Source organism: Macaca thibetana, chromosome 11, assembly GCF_024542745.1.
Source record: "Macaca thibetana thibetana isolate TM-01 chromosome 11, ASM2454274v1, whole genome shotgun sequence".
In the NCBI taxonomy this organism is placed as follows: Eukaryota; Metazoa; Chordata; class Mammalia; order Primates; family Cercopithecidae; genus Macaca; species Macaca thibetana.
Window position 1 is genome coordinate 99,627,039 of NC_065588.1, and position 21,803 is coordinate 99,648,841.

Here is a 21,803-nt window from a genome sequence, read left to right on the forward strand (position 1 = left end):
TTCTTTTTATCCCAATCCTGCTTTTGTAAACAAAGCTCCAGTGGGACTGAATCTGGAAAGCTACCACAGCTCCATGACAACTGGACTAGCCAGCCATGGTGACCATCTCCATGTTCACATCATAGTCATTTATAGCCATGCATATGCACATCGTAGGGACAAACATTCACTTTGGCTCTCACCAAGAAAAAGAGCATTAGCAACCAATTAGTAGAAGATGGTACAGGAGAGGAACACTACTAACAGGTCAACTTTTTGCCTAGTGAACTCAGCTGTAAATTTTTATGGATGATGGTAAGATAAAATTATTGCCCTAGTTTCTGTATGTTGGTCACATAAATGCACTGAAAAGACCCCTAATGTACTGTGATTTCTATTCTTGGACATCAGTGGATGATACAGGTTTTTCTAGGTGTACATATCTGTGTGTAAAGAATAAGGAGGTAGCATGACTCTCAAACAGAGATCCAAGGTTTTCTAGGAAATGTCTTTTAACATCCTTCTTATTTTAAAATGTAAAAAATCCTTTACTAGTTATAAAGTCAAAAATACAAAGGAACAAATCTGCTTACACGTAAAGCAACTGAAGCCAAAAGGTCGGCACTATGGAGCAGCCCTGCACATAACACTCCACTGACTCACCTTTGCATGGGGTGTGCTTCTATCCCACAGGGTGGCACTGCTCACAATGGGAATGTAGCAAGGGGATTTCTGAAACATTAGAAACAAGGCATTTAGTATCACTTCAGTAATTCTTAGAAAGAAACATTTCCATTCCTGTGATGGTTTCTAGGCAGATCAGAAGCTAATTCTTTCAAACAATGGCTGTTCATTCACTGAGCACCCGATATTGCCCACAGCACTGTCCCAGGTGTTTTGGGAACAATGGTGAGCCCAAAACACAGTTCCCATCCTCAAGAGTCCAGAGTAAGCCACGGGTAGTAACGAAATAATCACACAAATAAATGTAAAATTTTAACTCTGATACATGTGATGAAAGAGAGAGACAAAGTATTTTGAAAATATGGTGATATATTGGGATGAAATAGAATTAAACATTTACACCCTTTGCCATGTGACTCTGCTGTACCTCCCATAGCCCAAAGCCCATCCCAGCTGAGCCCAATGCAGCCATAGTCAACCCACAGGTTCATGAACATAAGTAAGAAATGAATGTTTCTTGTTGAAAGTCACTTATTTGGAGTTGCTTGGCATGCAGAATTATCACTGTAGACACCTGTGACTGAAACAAATATACAAAACATACAATATATAAACTCAGGGAGGTCAGAAGAGGTAATCCCTGAGGATCTCACAATGGAAGAGAACAAATTTACTTAACTATCAAACCAGACATTTGATTTGAAACTTACTTGCAATTTTACTTAAAATACCAAACCTTAATAAGATAATATCAGGATTTGTTTTCATACTTCTGGTTTTCAATTCAGTGCTTTTTATTTATTTAGTTATGCTCCTCAAGGTCTTTGACTTTCTGTTGCCCAATATTTGCTAAAACCAGTCTGTTAAGATTGGTGTCATGAAGGAGAGACCCCCAAAAAATCTATCACCAGGATACAAGTATATGTCAGAAAAACAATGGTGAGTCTGCCACTACCTTTCCCAGAGGTGATTAGAGTCTAAAGCAGAAGGTAGTAACCAAAGAATCACATAAATAAAGTTAAGATTCCAATAACACTAAATGTTCTGAAGGTACAGAAACAGGTGGAGTCAAGGAATATAGATTATGTAGACTTGGGTGAGGGCTAGAGACAGAAACTGAGACAAAAATGGAAGAAGAAACAAGAGCTTCTCTGAGATTAAAGTACCATGATAGAAGAATGGTGAGAAGAGCAGTAGAAGGGGGCCCAAGGGGGAAGAAATAGGTAAAATTACTAGAACTTGGAGTAAATAATTGGGGAGGGTAATAGATTTCACAGCACTGAAGGTGAGTAGTGCTACCACTGTGATGCATTTGTACTGCTGCCAAAGACTGGCGGGGTGCATGGGCCCGCCGATATGTCCTCCCATGAGATCAAGAAAATGTGTCTTCTACCTAGTATCCCTGACATCAACTCTGTGCTGGGCACATGGTAAGCATCCAGTCAATGCATTGAAAGAATGCAGGGGAACTCTCCTGTCATCCCAAAAGGAATGTGGTGTCACAGGCTGTGGAGCCAGAAGGAATTCTAAATTGCCAACATTTGCACTTGATAGATGAGGAAACTGCTCAAGATCACACAACTATGTAGTGACAAGCCAGGGCTCAAATTTCAGCATCTGGACTTTGTATTCTACCCATCGTCCTCTGTTGGGTTATCAGCACACATGCATAGCCTTCGAACCTCAGCTGCCGGTTTGATTGGAAAAGCAACCCCATGTCTGCAGGGAGGGGAAGGAATTTCATTTACAAAGCAAGAATTACCAGGGGGAAAATCAGGCCCATCCCCATGATGTGCATCTCAGTTCTCCTCCTGCCACTCACTCAAACCATGTACATTCACACATGTGGTATCTTCCAAGTAGGCAACCTTTGCCCAGGGCAATCAGCATGAAGCACTGAATGCTGTCCCAAACCACCCTGCTCTGATCCATTTTTTATTTCAGTGGAGATTTCTTAGTGCCACTCCTCAGAGCTATGCAAGTTGTGGATGGCACAGCAGGGTGGCATCATTCACAGAGACTGTGATACAAAAACAGTACGTTTTAGGGTAGTTCAGTGTACCACCTGACCGTCTATACAACGCAGTCCTGAGATTTCTGTTGTCCAAACCACAAGACTTTATGGTAGCCAATAGCCCAAGGAAATCATGTGCATTCTGATTGCCTTGGTTTTTTAATTTTTTATAAAGCATTATTGAGATAAAGTTTATGTACAAATAGCTACATATATTGGACATATCTGCAGGAAGAAAGAACAATTAAGGAATGGGAGTACCTTAGAAACCTTTACCTTGAACTTTTAAGCAAGACGAGGAGTCCAGAAAGAAACAGACTAGGAGTACAGGTAGAATTTCCTGGTAAACAAAAGAGCTATTGTAATCAACAAGGCAAAAATAAATAACTAAAAAGCTTGAAAGAATAAAGTAGCTGGGATATTCATTGCCAGTCATTAATCTGATTTTCTAATGAATATGGTATTAGGCATTCATTAACAATCATTTGTGTTTATGTTGAACAGTGGATGTATAATGAAGGTTGGTAAATGAAAGCAAAATTAAACCAGGGAATTTTGGACACTTATAAAGCAATTAACTTGTTTGGCAGTAATTACACATTGAAAGCTAAATCAAGTGCATTTAGAAAGCCACAAGAGTCGCCACATAAACCAGAGGTGCTTTGCTCTAAAATAATAGAAAAGCCTCTCTTTCTTTCCAAATGAAAGAGAAAGGCAAAAGTATGGTATAAATGACAAACAAGGCTCAGGTCTAATGAAAAGAAATACGGTTACAGCCCATATGTTAGAGAAGAGGCAAGTTATGAAAAAATAGGACAGCTCAGCTAATTAAAGGAGGGAAAAAAAAAAGCCTTTTGTAACAACAATGATGTGAAAACAGGTGGTATGTGCTAGAGAGTTGAGGTTTTTGTTCTGTTCACGCTCATAGGCATGCACACACATGCAAGCACACACACACGCATCTATACACTTGAACCACCTAATAGGTGCGTGAAGAGTAAAAACTGAATCCACCATCAGGTCCTTGGAAGGCCACAATATCTCAGAAGCAGGTCTTTGTCACTGACGATTTTGTAACATGATTCTCCAGATGAGTGTTTGACCACAGCCTTTTATTCAACCTAGCGCATGGCATTAGAGATCAGTCATTGAACACTCTCTGGGACTCTGTTATTTAAAAAGGGGGAGGGAATAAGGTACTATGGAAGATACAAAGGCGAGACCCAGGGAGAAACCATGACTGAACTGATGATAAAGCAAAAGCAGTAAACATAAAATTTCATGCATCTACAAGATTCATCAACAGAAATGTTAGTATAAAAATGCATTTAAAATCCAATGAAGCTTTCAGATAAGGAATGAATTTTCTCAGAATTTTCAACCCTACAATATACTGGCCAAGAAATGCTACAGAAGTGCTGTTTTTGTGTATCTGTGTGTGTGGAGGGGCATGTTCCAACGGGATGATAAGGCTGGAGAAGGGAGTCGTCAGATGAGCCCAAAGGTCTGAGCAAAGGGATAAAGTTTTTCAAACTGGAGTCTTGATCATGCTCCTCAAAAAGATCTGAAGATTCATGACCTCTTTCTGTCTGACAAATACCTTCACAAATAGGGAGTTGTAGGCTCTCAAGGGTTAGTAACCAAAAGAAAAGTTCCCAGGGGGATCTATAAAGGGCAGCTGGCTTTGTGGAAACATTTGCAGAACGCTTGGGTGTCAACTATGCTGAAAGCAAATACTTGCTTTGCCTCTAAGATTGGAACGGAAACCAGGAGATAGCTTTTGAAATCCTTGCTTCAGTCATTAAACTGCTACCAAATAAAATAAAAAAAAAACATGTTTGCCTTGATGTGGGATAGTGCATTTCTTTCTAAAGAAATAGTCTCTTTAAAACGTTAATCATTTTCTATCCAAGCAGAGGATCAAGACATTAAGATGAAATACTTGTTTCTCACTTATTGAACCCGTTTTAAATATTTAGGTTGTCTACTTAGTTCTAATCTAATGTGGATTGTTTCACTTGCAGTTAACTTGGTTAGAAAATTACTGCCTGATTTTGGCCAAGATCTCATCGATATACCAATGTTCTATTTCATTCTCTTTGCAATAGACCCAATGCCATTCTCTGAGACATCATAGGCAAAGGCATTTAAATATCAATAAATTCAGGGAATACATTATTCTTAAAGGCACCTACTACTAATCCAGGGCTTCTTACATTTTACTGTACATCCAAATCACCTGAGGAATAGCTAAAATGCAGATTCTAATTCAGGAGGTCTAGAGGAGGACCTGAGATTTTGGTTTTATAGCAAACTCCCAGGTGTTGTTGGTTCTGGAATAGCAAGGTACTGATCTACTGATCTTTGTAGATAGCTGCTTTCAAGAGGTTATATGGTCAAGACAAGACATAACTGAAGCCCTGGAAAGAGATCAGTTCTTCCCCAAGAAGAGACCTGGATAGCGCAATGTATCAGAAATTAAGCAATAGAGGAATATCCATTAGAGATGAAACATACAAGGAAGGGGTCTGGTCACCACTGCTTCTAATCATCTATGTTTCCCAACTGCCATGGCTTTGCCGACACTTTTCTCTCCACTTGTCCAGATGTTGAGATTAAGACAATTCAGCTTATCAAATAGTTATTGGTTTTCCATGTACTATGTTCAGTACCAAGGATACAAAAATAAATGAAGCATAATGCTCCCCTGGTGCAATTACAACATAGCAGGATAAAGACTGTGAAAATGGATGCATAAGGTACCGGGGAGCTCATCTACCAGACCTGAGGAGAAGATTTAGACAAATGTGAAGAATCAGTAAACACTTCTTGGAAGAGATGTCAGCTGAGCAAGATGTTAAAGAAAGAGCAAAAAGAAAAAAAAATCCAGTTGAAAAAGAATAAGTAAAAGTAATGTTAATAGAGGGTCAGCATGGGGAAAGTGTAGACTGAGAGAACATTCTGACTCTGCTATGAGCTGCTGCCAGGTCAAATAGTAGATGTGCCCTGTAATAACTCCGTTTATCCTCCACCAAAGGACATTGAGAGCCAACAATTTTTATCCTTATTTTGTAGATGAAAAATCTGAAGCCCACAGAACTCAAGGACAGCCAAGGCAATATCACTGCGTAAGTGGTTGGAGTTGCGATTCCAAGGTGAGCCTTCCTAGTCATAAAGTCTGCAGACTCTTCACAGTGTTCAGGTGTCTCCCATCAGGATGACTGCAAAGGAGGAGGGCATGAGACAGCCAAGTGATTGAAAAAAAGAGATTGGCATTGTATTTTTACATAATGATTTTAATTTTTATTTTTCTTCCTTCAACTAGTATTTTGTTTAAATACACAGAAAAATACAGTAGACCTTTGACCAACACATGGGTTTGAACTGCGCAGGTCTACTAATACAGTGATTTTCTCCCATATTTGCCACCCCTGAGACAGAAGGTGAACCCTCCTCTTCTTCTCAGCCTACTCATTGTAAAGACAATGAAGATGAAGACTTTCATGATGGTTCACTGCTACTTAACAAATAGTAAATACATTTTCTCTTCATTATGATTTTCTTAATAACATCTTTTCTCTATCTTACTTTGAGAATACAGTATACAATATGTATAACATACAAAAATATGTGTGTTAATTGTTTCCGTTATTGGTAAAGCTTCCTGTCAACAGTAGGCTATTAATAGTTAAGTTTTGGGGGAGTCAAAAGTTGTGTATGGATTTCTTATTGCACAAGGGCAACTGCACCCCAACCCTCATGCTGTTCAAAGGTCAACTACAATTCATCCCAATCCCATAGTGATTTAAGATTTTAACCGCCTTGAGGAAGGCCTCCCGTTGACAAAGAATTTTGTACCCTTTAGACAAATGAGGTTTCATTCTTGCTCACATGCTTTAAAAGGTTGAGATTTTGAAAAATAAGATCAGACAGTAAAGGCTGAGACTGGACCAAGGGAATTGTGGACAAAGCCACAGCTAGCCCTATGGAGCCTTCAGGCAAAGCACAAAATAATTATTATCATCATCACAGTAACAATGGCACGCCCCTCTTGGCAGATAAGGCCCCATGGTAGCACTTAGTCTAGCCATTAAATGCACCAAAATTTTAGCCTCTTCCTATCCCCTTGGCTTGGAGTCTTGTGTAAGATATACCATCCAAACTTACATGGTGGTCCTGATTGTGGGCACCTTCCCCTGGAGTACATAGTATATCGTGAATATAGAAACTAGATTCTGGAGAGTGACGTGGAAATATAGGCTGTGGGTATAGTAAACACCATTTTTAGGAATTTAACCATGCATGAGAAACAAGAGATGGAGCAGCAGCCAGATAGAGCAGCAGGGTCAAGTGTTGACTTTTTCTCCCCCTAAATAATCAGAGAGATCTGGGAAAGCTTAGAAACAGAGGAAGAGGATGTGGAGGTGAGGAAGTAGGCTTAACACACACAATAGTCAACTTTAAATTCAAAAGCATCAGCTCTTAATTCTAATCTTCTCTTCAAGGAAAACAAAATCATCTAGGAGGAAAAGTTTCTTTTTATCTAAGAAGATATAAACCTGATTCCTCTCTCAATAAGTACCAAGTCTCAAATTTGAATAAAATAACTTATTATTTGTGTATGATTATAAAACTGATTCCTCAATTTGTCATTGACAGCCACTAATTTCAGAAGCCCAAGAGTAACAATGGGAAAATGGATTTTTAACCTATAGAGTATATAGATTATTGCATTTTATTAAAGTATAGCTTGTAGACAAGCTTCTTAAAGTTTCAACAAACTGTTCAAAACCAAAAACTGTATATTTTTTGTCATCTCCTGTTTTAACTGTCTCCTAGCTGAAAGCACAAAAGCGCATCTGCTGGTAACTCTTCCCTTCCTCTGGTAGCTAAAAAATCCAGGAGATGAACAAGTTACATTTGATGTATCCATACATTAGCAATTTCATTATAAATAAATGATCATAATTTTTAAGCATAGATTAACATAGTAAACTCTTTAAAAGATTAACCTTAGTAATAACCAACAGGAATAAAGAGGGTTAGCATTTTAGTTAATCGCATATTTCATGTTTTAGCATGGTTACCATTTCAGAAGACTCATTGAATTTTTAGGAACCCGCCAGTCTAGTCAAAAGAAATCACAAATCCTTAACTAACATATGCTAACTTTTCTTTGAGGAACAAAAGAAGCATCTTTGTTTGTTCCTCACCAGCAAACACTGAGCCATCTAAAAGGAGTCCTTTCAGTGGTAATGTTAGCAGGGAAATTCAATTGTATTTAATTAAGTTCTTCCCCCAAAAACTGCACACAGAAGCATCAAAGAGGTTATCAGAGGTCAGATGCCTGTCATGACTTTCTGACCCTCCCAAAATGCAAAATAAAAGATAGTGGTATCCCTGCTGGTAAGATGGGCTTCCACATTTGTGTCTCTCCCTTTCTGCTTTAATTTAATAGCAATCAGCACAATATGGCTGCTTTTTTCTGAACAATAGGACGGGCAGAAGTTAGATTTACAACGCTGCAAGGGGGAGGATAGGAGACAAGGGAGGCTCACTATGGCTTTTAAGGTTCAATAAGAACATCACTTTGATACCCATAAAAAAAAAAAACTTGAAAATCTATTTAACATTCATTGTGGCCAAAAATGGACAGATGTGCACTTCTCAAATCTCGTAGTCTAGAATTATCTTAAATTGTCAACTTTTTAATAGATCTTTTTTTAAGATGGGTATGCAGATAAATAAGACTTCTTCCTACCAAAAAATAATTATGATATCGTGTCATGCATCTAGCAGTTCCTTGACTTTAAAAGAATGTATTATTTTCATCATGATTTTTATTTTCTAAATTTTATAATTTTCACAAGTCTACTAACAATCTTATATTGAGCACAATATACTAAGATGGTCAGAAGTACAAACGTGTTTTATGAAACCAGGGAAAAGTTAATTAACCCAAATGTTATTTAGAGTCTTGAATGTCTAATTGCAAATGAATCCCAGACATGGAACTTACTTCCTGAGACATTTCATATTTAGGAAATTACATTTCTAAGTGACACTGTAAGGAGAATCTCAGAATCTGGGGCCCAGAATACATCTTAAAGATCATTTAATCCAACATGCCAGCTGATGTTTGAATTTCCCCCATAACTCTCCCACCCCACTGCCATCCAGTCAGTAGTTGGATAATTCTGCTAAGACTTCAAATTCACTGTTTCTTGCAGCCACTCACTTCCAGGGAGACACTATTTTCAGAAGCAAAAATGGAAAAGCCTAAACTAAAAGGAGCCTTAATTTTGAGGTCAAGAACCCTAAGTGTTAATCCTGCTTCTCCAATCAATTTAGGATCTTAAGTAATCCATTTAATCTTCTCTGTGCTTGTCTGAAAAAGAAGCAAAAATACTTGTGTGATAATCTGTGAGCCAAGATCCTTGTGTTCCAATTTGTGTGTTTTCTCCTACAGAATTTTTAAGTCAGGACAACTTTAATGCCAACTCACACCAAGTGGGGAGGGGCTCCCTGGAGACGCTTCCAGGTTTCACAGGAAAGAGGCCCTGACTGACGGGCATGATTGTCATGGCCACAAGCAAGCCCCAGGATGGATGGGGAATATCTACCCATACTTCAACCATCTTTGTTCTAGGTAATGCCTTGGAAAGAGCTGCCAGAAGAACATTTGAACTGTATCTTTATTCCAGCAAGAATAGCATGGAAAGCAGGGCAGGTGAGAACAGAGGAGTTATTCCCAGGGTGGTTCTAGTCTTAGGGATCAAAGCAGTCCCACTTTTGTCCTTTCAGACAAGCAAATCAGATTAAAAGTAGAAGACTCTGTATGTTCACGTCTATTCACACTCTTGAAAGCCAGCCACAAGGAAAGCAGGAAGAGAAATCAACGGTTACTGAGCACATCCCAGCAACTGTATGGAGTAGGTACTGTCATCTCTATTTAGATAAAAAAGCTGACTGAAAGATTAGATGATAAGTCCAAGGATACTCAGTTACCAAGCAAGGAGGATTTGAACCAAGATGTGTGCTCAAAGTGCCTCCAAATATACCCCAATAACTTTTACTATTATTCTTAATTTCCTTCAAGACATGTGCACAGAAAAATACTAGACAGCAGTTGTTTCCACCCTCCCTTGTCCACGCTGTAGTGCGTTGCACACCTGCAGATTCATTTGCCAGCCTTATGATCATATCAAGCTAATATGCAGCTAGCTAATTTGCTATATATAAAAAACTATCTCTTTTAGTAATAACATTATTCTAATAGAACTATATAGCCAATTCTATTAATATTTTTAATATGCAAAAGCTTTAAAAATCATAATCAAAAGGGAATTTACTGTCAATTTTATTAAGCAAAACTGTAGCAGTGTATTCTTACCATGACACTCTACTTTTTTTCATTTGATATAATGTTGTCAGATACAATAGAGTTACTATGCAGAAGTGAAAGCATAGAAAGTAAAATTGTGATACAAACAATCATTGCTATAATCTGAATGTTTGTATCTCTCCAAAACTCATGTGTTGAAATCTAATCCCCAACCCCTTAATACCATGTGTTGTTATTAAGAAGTCGAGTCTCTGGGAAGTGACTAGGTCATCAGGGTGGAGCCCTCATGAATAGGATTAGTGCCCTTATGAAAAAGAAACCCAGGGGAGCTTGTTATCTCCTTCTGCCATGGGAGGAACACAGAAAGAAGGCATCTCAGCGGCAGAAAGCAAGCCCTCACCAGACACTGAATCTATTTGTGCATTGATCTTGGACTTCCCAGCCTCCAGGACTATTAGCAATAAATGTCTGTTGTTTATAAATTACCCTATCTAAAGTATTTTGTTACAGCATCCTGAACAGACTAAAACAATTATGTATACATGCGTGCACATGCATGCGCACACACACACACATACATAGAGGGAGACAAGCAGAGAGAAAGAAATTGACTTAAAAAGTTTATTTGAAGGCTGTACCATACTTCTACTCTAAATATAAGCCATAGAGGAGCCCAAGATGGTTACCAATGCAATGATCACTGGCAACTAACTACAGTGATCTGAGTTTGTAGAGCATAAAGTAAACTACACTCAACAAAGGTGCCACATCAGGACTTGCAACGAAGGCAGCAAAACACCATCCGATAACCCAGGATAAAGCACATTTTCTGAAACTCTTTCTGAAGACTCACATTTTAACTGAGTTTAAATTTTTAACCTTGGAATCAGCACAAGTAAAATGTCATAGTTCAGAACTGAAATGAGAAATATATTGAAGACCCAGCCCATTTTTATTAAACCTCATTTCAACTAAACACTAAGATTGTTTTAACTCCACTAAACAGTAATAACCAAATAAATAGTATTGTGATATACACACGTGCGATGGTGTTTATCAGATAAAGTGGAATAAAATTTGAAAGAGACAGCCAGGTGCTGTGGCTCACGTCTGTAATCCTAGCACTTTGGGAGGCCAAGGCAGGCAGATGATCTGGGGTCAGGAGTTCGAGACCAGACTGGCCAGCATGGCAAAACCCTGTCTCTACTAAAAATACAAAAATTAGCTGGGCATGGTGGTGGGCACCATGCTACCAAGAAGCTGAGGCAGGAGAATCGCTTGAATCTGGGAGGCAGAGGTCGCAGTGAGCCAAGATTGCACCACTGCACTCCAGCCTGGGTGACAGAGCGAGACATCATCTCAACAACAACAACAACAACAAAAACACATTTGAAAGAGATTAATGTTCTGTATCAAGAAACAAATGTGGCTTTCCTTTTGCCATGGGAGGATGTATGCTGTTCACGATGGGTAAAGAATGGACCCTGGAGCCTGACATACTTTATTCACCTCTTCCTCCTTTTGCTAGTTCTGTGATCTTCAGTAAATATTAACAAAAGCAACCTTTTATCAAACACCCACTCTGTTCCAGACATTTTACGTGCATTGGCTCTTTTAATCACAGTCATAGATATGAGAGAAAATGATGAGTGAAAAAATAATATAAACAAATACGATCCAGTTAAATTTGTTTTTCTTTAGAAATAAGCCATCTTAACAATGGAAAAGGCAGTCATCCCCTAGCATGAGAACCAAATATACAAGGACAGTGGGGAAAAAAAACCAAAGGTCAGTTTAAAACCAAATGGTGTCTATGAAATGTAGTGAAAGTAAGCAAATAATTCTTGCATGATTTTGACCACAGAAGCATAGTAAAAGCTGTGTGCACTTGGTTTCTTCAAAAAGGGGATAGCATGGCTAGCAATGAATATGGCCAAGGAATATGTGACGATATGGTTAGAAAGGTGGTGATAAATATGCCTACTCTGATCAAAAAGTGCAGCCCTGCAAGACTGCCATACACATTGTACAGACCTCCTCATAAACAGTCAAAAGAGGAGATAAATAAAAATATTAATGTTTAAGGGGGAATAATTTGTTTAAATTTTAAATTCAAGCATATATGTTTGAAAACTTCTGGATATTATAGACTCCTTTCTTTTCTTGCAGATTCTAGCCAGGGCAACGAAATTAATGCATTATATAACTACACGTTCACACTATCTCACCTGTCCCTCAAACCAGTCAACCCTACCACTAGATGAAAACATGGGACTGAGATACCAAAGCCATTAGGCAGCCTGTTCCTTGACGGTTTCCACTTCTGGGAATGTAGGACATTCCCAGAGAAGGAACAGCCAAAGAGGTTATGGCCTAAATTTTCTAGGCAAGGAAGCAAGTCCTATACCCAGTCAGACATCACACCTGGTAAGAAGTGATAAATTGGGGTCTCATCCCAGAACCCCTGAATGCAAAGCTCATGCCTCCCTCACTTTACTCCCCAAAGCAAGTCCGTATCAGTTAGTATTTCCTCTGGCACATCATACGCATATAGCAGATATAGCTCACTGATTTGTTTTTTCCAACTTTTATTTTAGATACAAGGGGTGCGTGTGCAGGTTTGTCACGTGAGAATATTGCATGATGCTAAGGTTTGGGATACAGATCCTATCACCCAGGTAGTGAGCACAGTACCCGATCAGTAGTTTTTCAACCCACATTCCCCAACTTCCTCTCCCCTCTAGTAGTCCACAGTGTCTATTGTTCCCAAATTTATATCCATGTGTGTTCAATATTTACTTTCCACTTGTGAGAATACGCAGAATTTGGTTTTCTGCTCCTACATTAATTCACTTAGGATTATGGCCTCCAACAGCATCCGTGTTGCTGCAAAGGACATAATTTCACTCTTTTTATGGCTGCATCGTATCCTATGGTGTATACGTACCATATTTTTAAAGTCTAATCTACCACTGATGGGCACCTGGGTTAATTCCATGTCTTTACTACTGTCAATAGTGCAGTGTTGAACATAAAAGTGCACATGTCTTTTTGGTGAATTGCTTTATTTTCTTTTGAGTATATACCCAATAATGGCATTGCTAGGAGGAATGGTAGCTAAGTCCTTTGAGAAATCTCCAGACTGCTTTCCACAGTGGCTGAACTATTTACATCCCCACCAACGGTGTATAAACATTCCCTTTTCTCCACAGCCTCACCAGCATCTATTGTTTTTTGACTTTTTAATAATGGCCGTTTTGACTGCTGTAAGATGGCATCTCACTATGGTTTTGATTTGCATTTCTCTGATGATCAGTGATATTGGACATTTTTTCATATATTTTTTGGCTCCTTATATGTTTTCTTTTAAGAAGTGTTTGTTCATACACTTTGCCCATTTTTAATGATGTTAATTGTTTTTTGCTTGTTAATTTAAGTTCCACATAGATTCTGGATATTTAGCCTTTGTAGGATGCATAGTTTGCAAATATCTTCTCCCATTTTGTAGGTTCTGTTTACTCTGTGGATAGTTTCTTTTGCTGTGCATAAGCTCTTTAGTTTAATTAGGTCCCACTTGTCTATTCTTTGTTTTGTTGCAATTGCTTTTGGAAACTTAGTCAAAACTTATTTGCCAAGGCCAATGTCAAGAAGAGTATTTCCTAAGTTGTCTTCTGGATTTTTATGGTTTGAGCTGTTACATTTAAATCTTTGATCCATTTTGGGTTAATTTTTGTACATGGTGAAAGGTGATGAAAGTATCTTCAGCATATAGCTAGCCAGTTATCCAAGCACCATTTATTGAATAAGGAGTCCTTTTCCCATTGCTTGTTTTTGTCGGCCTTGTTAAAGATCAGATGGATGTAGGTATGTGGCTTCATTTCTGAGTTTTCTAACCTGTTCCATTTGTCTATGTGTCCATTTTTGCACCAGCACTATGCTGTTTTGCCTACTGTATAGCTTTACAGTATAGTTTGAAGTCAGACAGTGTGATGCCTCCAGCTTTGCTCTTTTTACTTAGGATTACTTTGACTATACAACCTCTTTTTTCGTTCCGTATGAATTTTATTTTGGTATTTACTCTATTATTATTATTATTATTATTTCAATAGTTTGGGGGAACAGGTGGTGTTTGGTTATATGGAGAAGTCCTTTAGTGGTGATTTCTGAGATTTTGGTGCATCCATCACCTGAGCAGTGTGCAGTGTACTCAGTGTGTAGTCTTTTTTTCCCTCACCCATCTCCCACCCTTCACCCCAAGTTCCCAAAGTCCACTGTATCATTCTTATGCTTTTGTGTCCTAATAGCTTGGCTCCACTTATAAGTGAGAACATGTGATGTTTGGTTTTCCATTTCTAAGCTACTTCACTTAGAATAATGGTCTCCAACTCCATTCAGGTTGCTGCAAATGCCATTATTTTGTTTCTTTTTATGGCTGAGTACTATTCCATGGTGTGTGTGTGTGTGTGTGTGTGTGTGTGTTTATATATATCATATACATCATTATAATTTTCTTTATCCACTCATTGGTTGATGGACATTTAGGCTGGTTTCATATTTTTTCAATTGTGAATTGTGCTGCTATAAACATGCATGTGCAAATGTGTTTTTCTTTTCTTCTGGGTAGATACTCAGTAGTGGGATTACTGGATCAAATGGTAGTTCTACTTTTAGTTCTTTAAGAAATCTCCATATTGTTTTCCACAGTGGCTGTACATTCCCATCAGCAGTGTAAAAGTGTTCCCTTTCACCACATCCATGCCAATATCTATTTTTTTTTTATTTTTTAATTATGGCCATTCTTGCAGGAGTAAGGTGGCATCACATCGTGGTTTTGATTTGCATTTCCCTGTTAATTAGTGAGGTTGAGCATCTTTTCTTATGTTTGTTGGCCATTTGTCTATCTTCTTTTGAGAACTGTCTATTTATGTCCTTAGCCCACATTTTTTATGGGATTGTTTGTTTTTTTCTTGCTGATTTGTTTGAGTTCCTTGCAGATTCTGGATACCAGTCCTTTCTCGGATACATAGAATCGTTTTTTCAGTTCTAGCAAAGAATAACATTGGTAGTTTGAAAGGAATAGCATTGAATCTGTACATTTCTTTGGGTAGTATGGCCATGTTTATTAAATTGATTCTTTCAATCTATGAGCATGGAATATTTTTTCATTTACTTGTGTTGTGTCTGATGTTTTTAAGCAGTGTCTTATAGTTCTTCTTGAAGTGATCTTTCACTACCTTAGCTAGCTGTATTCCTAGATATATTTCATTTTCTTTGTGGCTATTGTAAGTAGGATTGTGTTCTTGATTTCACTCTCATCCTGGAAGTTGCTGCTGCACAGAAATACTACTGATTTTTATACATTAACTTCGCATCCTGAAACTTTACTAAAGTTGTTTATCAAATCTAGGAGCCTTTTGGCAGTCGTTCTAGACACAGAATCATATTGTAAGTGAAGAGAGATAGTTTAACTTCTTATTTTCCTATTTGGACGCCTTTTATTTCTTTCTCTTGCTTGATTGCTCTGACTAGGACTTCTAGTATTATGTTGAATATGAGTGGTGAGAGGGGCATCCTTGTCTTCAAAGATACAGAATGTCAGTCTGGATAAAAAGATAACAATCAACTATCTGTTGTCTTCAAGAGACCTGTCTTACATGTAACAACATCCATGGGCTCAAAGTAGAAGGATAGAGAAAGATCTACCATGAAAACAGAAAACAACAACAAAAAAAGAGTAGGAACTGCTATTCTTATATTAGGAAAAAAAAACCATACTTTAAACCATGAGAATTGAGAAGGATAATGAAAGACATGACATAATAATAAAAGGTACAATCAAATAAGAAGCCTTAAATATCCTAAATATATACACACCCAACAGTGGTGCACCCAGATTCATTAAACAAGTTCTTCTTGGCCTATGAAATGACTTAGACAACCACATAATACTACTGGGAGACTTCAATACCCCTCTGACAGCATTAGATGGATCATCAAGGCAGAAAACTAACAAAAAAAACTCTGGACTTAAACTCAACACTTGACCAACTAACAGACATCTAGAGAACGCTCCACTCAACCACCACAGAATATATATTATTCTCATCTGCACACAGAACATACTCTAAGATCAGTCACATTCTCCGTCATAAAGCAAGTCTCAATTAATTTTTAAAAATTGAAATCATACCAAGAACACTCTCAGATCACAGTGCAATGATAATAGAAATCAATATCAAGTGCTTTTGATTTTTAAGATAGCTGTTGAATAATGTTCTGCAAAATGCCATGACCACCTGTGACTCATGCTTTACAGTAACATATGCTTTCAGAGTTTAATTTGGTTTTGAACAGGAGTAAATGTGCCAAAATTCAGACTGTAAGATATTCATAATTAGAGACAGAACACAATAGTCACCTTACGTGAAGAGCAATTATTTAACTTGAATTCATGAATTGCTTGATGGTGTTTTCTTGTGGAGACAGGCACAGCTGCCATGCTGATAAAGTGCCAAATTTTATTCTTTTTTTCCCCTCCTGTTTCCAAGAAGAGAAAACTCTTCTGCCTTTTTCTATAGGTTTCCTCATTCTTTTCAGATGGGTCTACATGATTTAGCAGGTGATTACTGAGGCACCATTGTCTTTGTTTAGTGGTGTTTTTTTATTGGCCTTTCTGCAACTGAGTGTGTATGCATGTGCAACTTGTGCAACACATGGGTCTGTGTGCTAGATGTCATTTTGGTTGCTTGTTTTCGTTTTAATCAAAATTTATGTTATTCTGTAGGGATATGCACATTTTCATAAAATAATGTAAAAAGTGATATAAAAAGTAATGTAGGTCTAAAAAAAAAAAAAAAAGGTTGTGACTCCCAGTTTTTCAGTTGATTTGGAGAGCTGGCGAAGCTTGCAAAATCTGAGAGAACGTTCTGTGAACCAAAAGGTTTAGTGCATTATAGGGAATGGGGAGAAGTGAGTGGCCCGCTGCACTGGGCAGAGTTCAACATATTGGAAAAATATACACATTTTCTTGAGGGCCTGGAAATCCAGTAATGGCCAGAGAGCAACTCCGCAGAGAGATTTAAATTGGTTATTTTCAACAAGGCAATACAGGAATGATAAATTTCATGGGAATAAAACATCCTCTTGAGACTGAAGAAAGCATTAAAGCATCTGACCTGAGACCACCCCCAAAAAGTACTGTGTTTATTCACATACATGCTACATTTATTACTATATGCAAACAGCTAAAAAAAAAAAAAAATAGTTTGCTTCCAGGAATACAAAGACAGATATTTTTGCCCTGACAAAACTATTTTACAAACATTCTATCTTCTCCGTTAAAAGGATCTCCTGTTCTATACTTTACATAATTCTGATTTTATCTTCTTTCAACTCAATGACCTTGAGAACTGACACAGAGTTCTTCACCTCTGTTTTACTCTTCTAAACGTTGAATAGCATGCTTCAAAGCAAGCTTTGTAACTGAGTTAAATGTTTGTTTTTACACTAGTTTCACAAAAGATATTACAACTAGTATGTGCAAGGACAAGGGATTGATGTTTTTTTATTAAGAGAAAGGGCCTATCCTTCCCCTATTTTCAAACACAGACTTTGATAATTTTGTCTTCACTCCATACCTTCCCTATGTCACTGTATTAAAAGCTATTTGAGGCCGGGCGCAGTGGCTCAAGCCTGTAATCCCAGCACTTTGGGAGGCTGAGACGGGTGGATCACAAGGTCAGGAGATCGAGACCATCCTGGCTAACACGGTGAAACCCCGTCTCTACTAAAAAAATACAAGAAAACTAGCCGGGTGTGGTGGTGGGCGCCTGTAGTCCCAGCTACTCGGGAGGCTGAGGTAGGAGAATGGCATAAACCTGGGAGCCAGAGCTTGCAGTCAGCTGAGATCCGGCCACTGCACTCCAGCCTGGGCGACAGAGCGAGACTCCATCTCAAAAAAAAAAAAAAAAAAAAAAAAAAAAAAAAGCTATTTGAATATACTAGTCCAGGAAGAGTTTGTTTGAATACATAAATTACTCTCTTCAATATTCAGGAGATAGTCAACATTGCACATAAACTAAAAAGAGTAACATAGGCATAACTTCCCTCTTCGATCTCTGAAATATGAACAATACTTGAGTAATTTTAATGTGAAAATCCCCCCACTAAACAGTGGCAAAGTTCGTATGCTGTAAGTGATTTAAAGGGTAAACCTAATTATCTTGTAGCACTAACCAGTCTCTCTCCCTCTTCTCTCGTATTGCTCTCATCCAAACCATTCCCTAAAATGACCTGAACTGATCTTCCCAAAGAATAATTAAACTTCATGTTATTTTCCCTGCTCATAAATCACCAGAGGTTCTTCATACTCCTCCATTTGGCACTTAAGAGCTTCAGCTCCTTTATCCAAACCATCTTTCAGCCTTAGCCTCCATATTCCCCTGCACACACCTTTTCACACACCTCACTGTTCACTTTGCACTTTACACTTTCCCATGTGTATGGCAGCATCCATACTTTGTCTCTTGCCTTCCACTCTCTTCTCTCCTATCTGCATCCGGGTCCCAATCTTAATTACTGAAGAGACTGCTATTAACCTTTAAGCACTTTTAGAAGAGAAACTATCTTAATTATTTTTGAATCCTCTCAGTAACTGGAAAGTTATACTGGGTAGATGTTTGTACAAGGTTTGCCAGATAGATAAATGGATGGATGCAGAAATGGATAGGATAAGAAGTGGATGGACCGATGAGTGAGTGGATAGAAACATAATGAATCAATGGATAAATGGGTGAAGGTATGCAGGAGTCAATGGTTAGATTAATTAATGAATGGCATTATTAACATGAGACTTAAGTAACAGAAACCAGATTTTATCAAGTTAGTTGACACTGAAGAATTCTGGCAAAGAATATCCATTAACTCTTAATTCTGTCTAATTCAACTTTGTTCACAAAGACATTTTTAAAAGATAACTTTGCTATTCTACCCTATGGCCAAGAGTTATTTAGAATAACTTCTTATTTCTACAACTAACATAGAAATGGTATTTAAATTAACCTCAAACCAGATCTATTTCTAAAGTACTACCTAACCAAATCCTCCTCCTTTTGCTGACTGGAGAAATATTTGCTCTTAATGGAGTAATCCTCACATCGGAAAAATTCAGGGTTTTGGAATCATCAATTCATGAATACAGGTCTCCTAGAATCCAAATCAAAGGACATGAAAGCCAGGTACCAGCAGGCATGCCCTCTTCTTAGATAGGATCATATAGCCTACTCTTATCTAACATATAATGCTAAGAAGATAATCTGATCTCCAACAAGCCCCAGATCATGAGCAGCTACTGTAAGACAGGAAGAGGAGCCAGTTTAAACCAGTGTAATCACTGCAATAAACACTAACAGTTTATAATCAACAGATAAGCCCCCCCAAAAAAAAGGCTTTTAAAACTGTTTAGGAAGCTCATTTTCTGTATGTAACATTCTGTTATTTATTTATTTATTTATTTATTTATTTTTTGGTAGCTATATTACACAGTTTGCTTATCTTATATCTACTATTGACAAAGGTCTGCAGTTCTTTCCACATGTGCTTCTGGTAGTCTCAGCCCATCAGGGAAAAAGAATTAAACAGATGAGTCCTGAACAGCTGTACTAGAGGGGAAAAATCTAAGTCAGTCTCAGGATATATGGGAAGCTCCCCAAAGAAAGCGTCATCCAAACTTAGATCTAGATGAAAGTTAAATGAGAATATGAGGTATGGCAGGAAGGGCTGCACGCACAAAGGCTATCATCTTTCAATGCTGGTACATTCAGAGAACCACAGGGAGTTCAGTGAGATGGCAATCTAAGGAGGAAACAAAGTTTAAGGCAGATAAAAGCAGGAGAGGAAGCAGGGTTGAGATGGCAAAGAACCTTAAAAAAAAATTGTAAAGGAGTTTTGAATTTATTCTGAAGGCAATAAGGAGTCATCAGGTTTTAAACAAAGGTATAAATTTTTAAGCCAAGATATGTTTTATACTTGATCTTAGCCAAAAGTGGTCCAAGATAGGTTTTAGAAAGGTCACCTTGGGCCCCAGGTGGAAGTCGCATGGGATAAAACAGACTAGAGGAGAATCGGGACATAGAGGGAGATGGGTGACGAGATAGGAAGCAGTGGGGAAGACAAGTCCTTCACCTCCCCAGGGCTGCTCCTATAATCCAGTCTAACCTACCATGGACCATGGTGGTGATGGCTATAAAGACCAGTGACTCCAACTCTCTGAATGTCCCTAAACAGAGTCCCCCATGCTGGACTCTCAAATTCTCCAACTCTGCTCTGCACACTTGCCAGTCCTTCAGACCTATTTGTGTCCACTCCTTTAACTAAACCTGACGTCCTCAGCTTGACCTTGGTCTTTCTGAGAATATTAGCTCAGAATCACCCTCCAGTCATTTCCATTTCTGGCCGCCTTGGGTGGATACCTTGTCATAGCTCTGCTTCCTGGGGCCCAAACCCTGATATTATTTGCCTCCAGTTTCAATCAAGCAGGGGCTTTATACAGAAGGTTTTCTGCCACAAAACTAAATGTGTGCAAAGGGATTTCTATAACAAAAATTTCCATAACTGTGATTAATTGTATAAAATTATGTAACAATACTATATATAGTTGTTTTGTATAAACAATAATTGGCTGTTATATTAACATGTGACCAAATAAATGATATGGATATCATATAAAATTGCATTTTTAAAACCATTTCTTTAGAAAGGAAATGTTACAGAGGGGAAAAGTTGTATTGTCCTACATAGGCATACTTTTACATAGTTGTTTTCATTGTAAACATATGTTTTTTCAATGTAACATTATATTGTAGATATTTTGTAATTGCTACAGCTTGATAATTAACATTTCAAACAACCTGGTTTTGTCTGCTTAGGTGGGTTTGCAGTATCCCTCTAACTGAATCCTTTGTACTTACAAAAACAACCCTAGGAAAAGTACACACTGGGGGCTTCTTTCCTTTGAAGATTCTTTAGAAGACTTGGAAATCTTGCAAACTGCCATGTGAGGACGTGGATACCGAGATCTTTGCTAAGTTGTACACTCACAATGAGCTTCCAGTTTTGTCCCTTTCCTTTTGCCTTCTGTACCCCTTTATTGCTCATCAATTGTCTGCTTGTGTCAGCACTTCCCTTTCTAATGCAAACTCTCTAAGGCACTGATTCTCAAACTTTGCATGTTTCACATTTCTTTCTTTTTTTTTTTTTTTTTTTGAGACGGAGTCTTGCTCTGTCTCCCACGCTGGAGTGCAATGTCATGATCTCCACTCACTGCAACTTCTGCCTCCCTGGTTCACGTGATTCTCCTCCCTAAGCCTCCCAAGTAACTTGGATTACAGGCGCACACCACCACACCCAGTTACTTTTTTGTATTTTTAGTAGAGACAGGGTTTCACTATGTTGGCCAGACTGGTCTCAACTTCCTGACCTCGTGATCCGCCTACCTCAGCCTCCCAAAGTGCCGGGATTACAGGCGTGAGTCACGGCGCCAGGCCTGCATGTTCCTTTTGCACTATACACATTGTAGATTAACATGACCATTGGATTATTTGTGGTTATGAATAATTCCCAGCAAAACAGCATTAATTTCACTATTTCTTCCCACTCAAGAAAGCATATTATGAAGTGAGAAGACAGTGAATCTATTCTTACACATTTTTAAAATATTTTCAAAATCTTGTACTTTATTGTACAAGTTACTAACAAAAATACCTTTAAGTAATCACAGTGCAC

The 21,803-nt window shown here is 38.2% G+C and overlaps 1 protein-coding gene across 5 annotated transcripts in view; it reads right to left on the reverse strand.

Moving 5' to 3' along the window:
• Nucleotides 1-21,803, reverse strand: part of C11H12orf42 (chromosome 11 C12orf42 homolog) — a 183,683-nt gene that overhangs the window by 89,342 nt on the left and 72,538 nt on the right. For all 5 annotated transcript variants that reach the window (XM_050748484.1, XM_050748481.1, XM_050748482.1 and 2 more), the window contains one exon: nt 643-711. In XM_050748484.1, the coding sequence (XP_050604441.1) occupies nt 643-711 (69 nt within the window). The remainder of the gene's footprint in view (nt 1-642; nt 712-21,803) is intronic.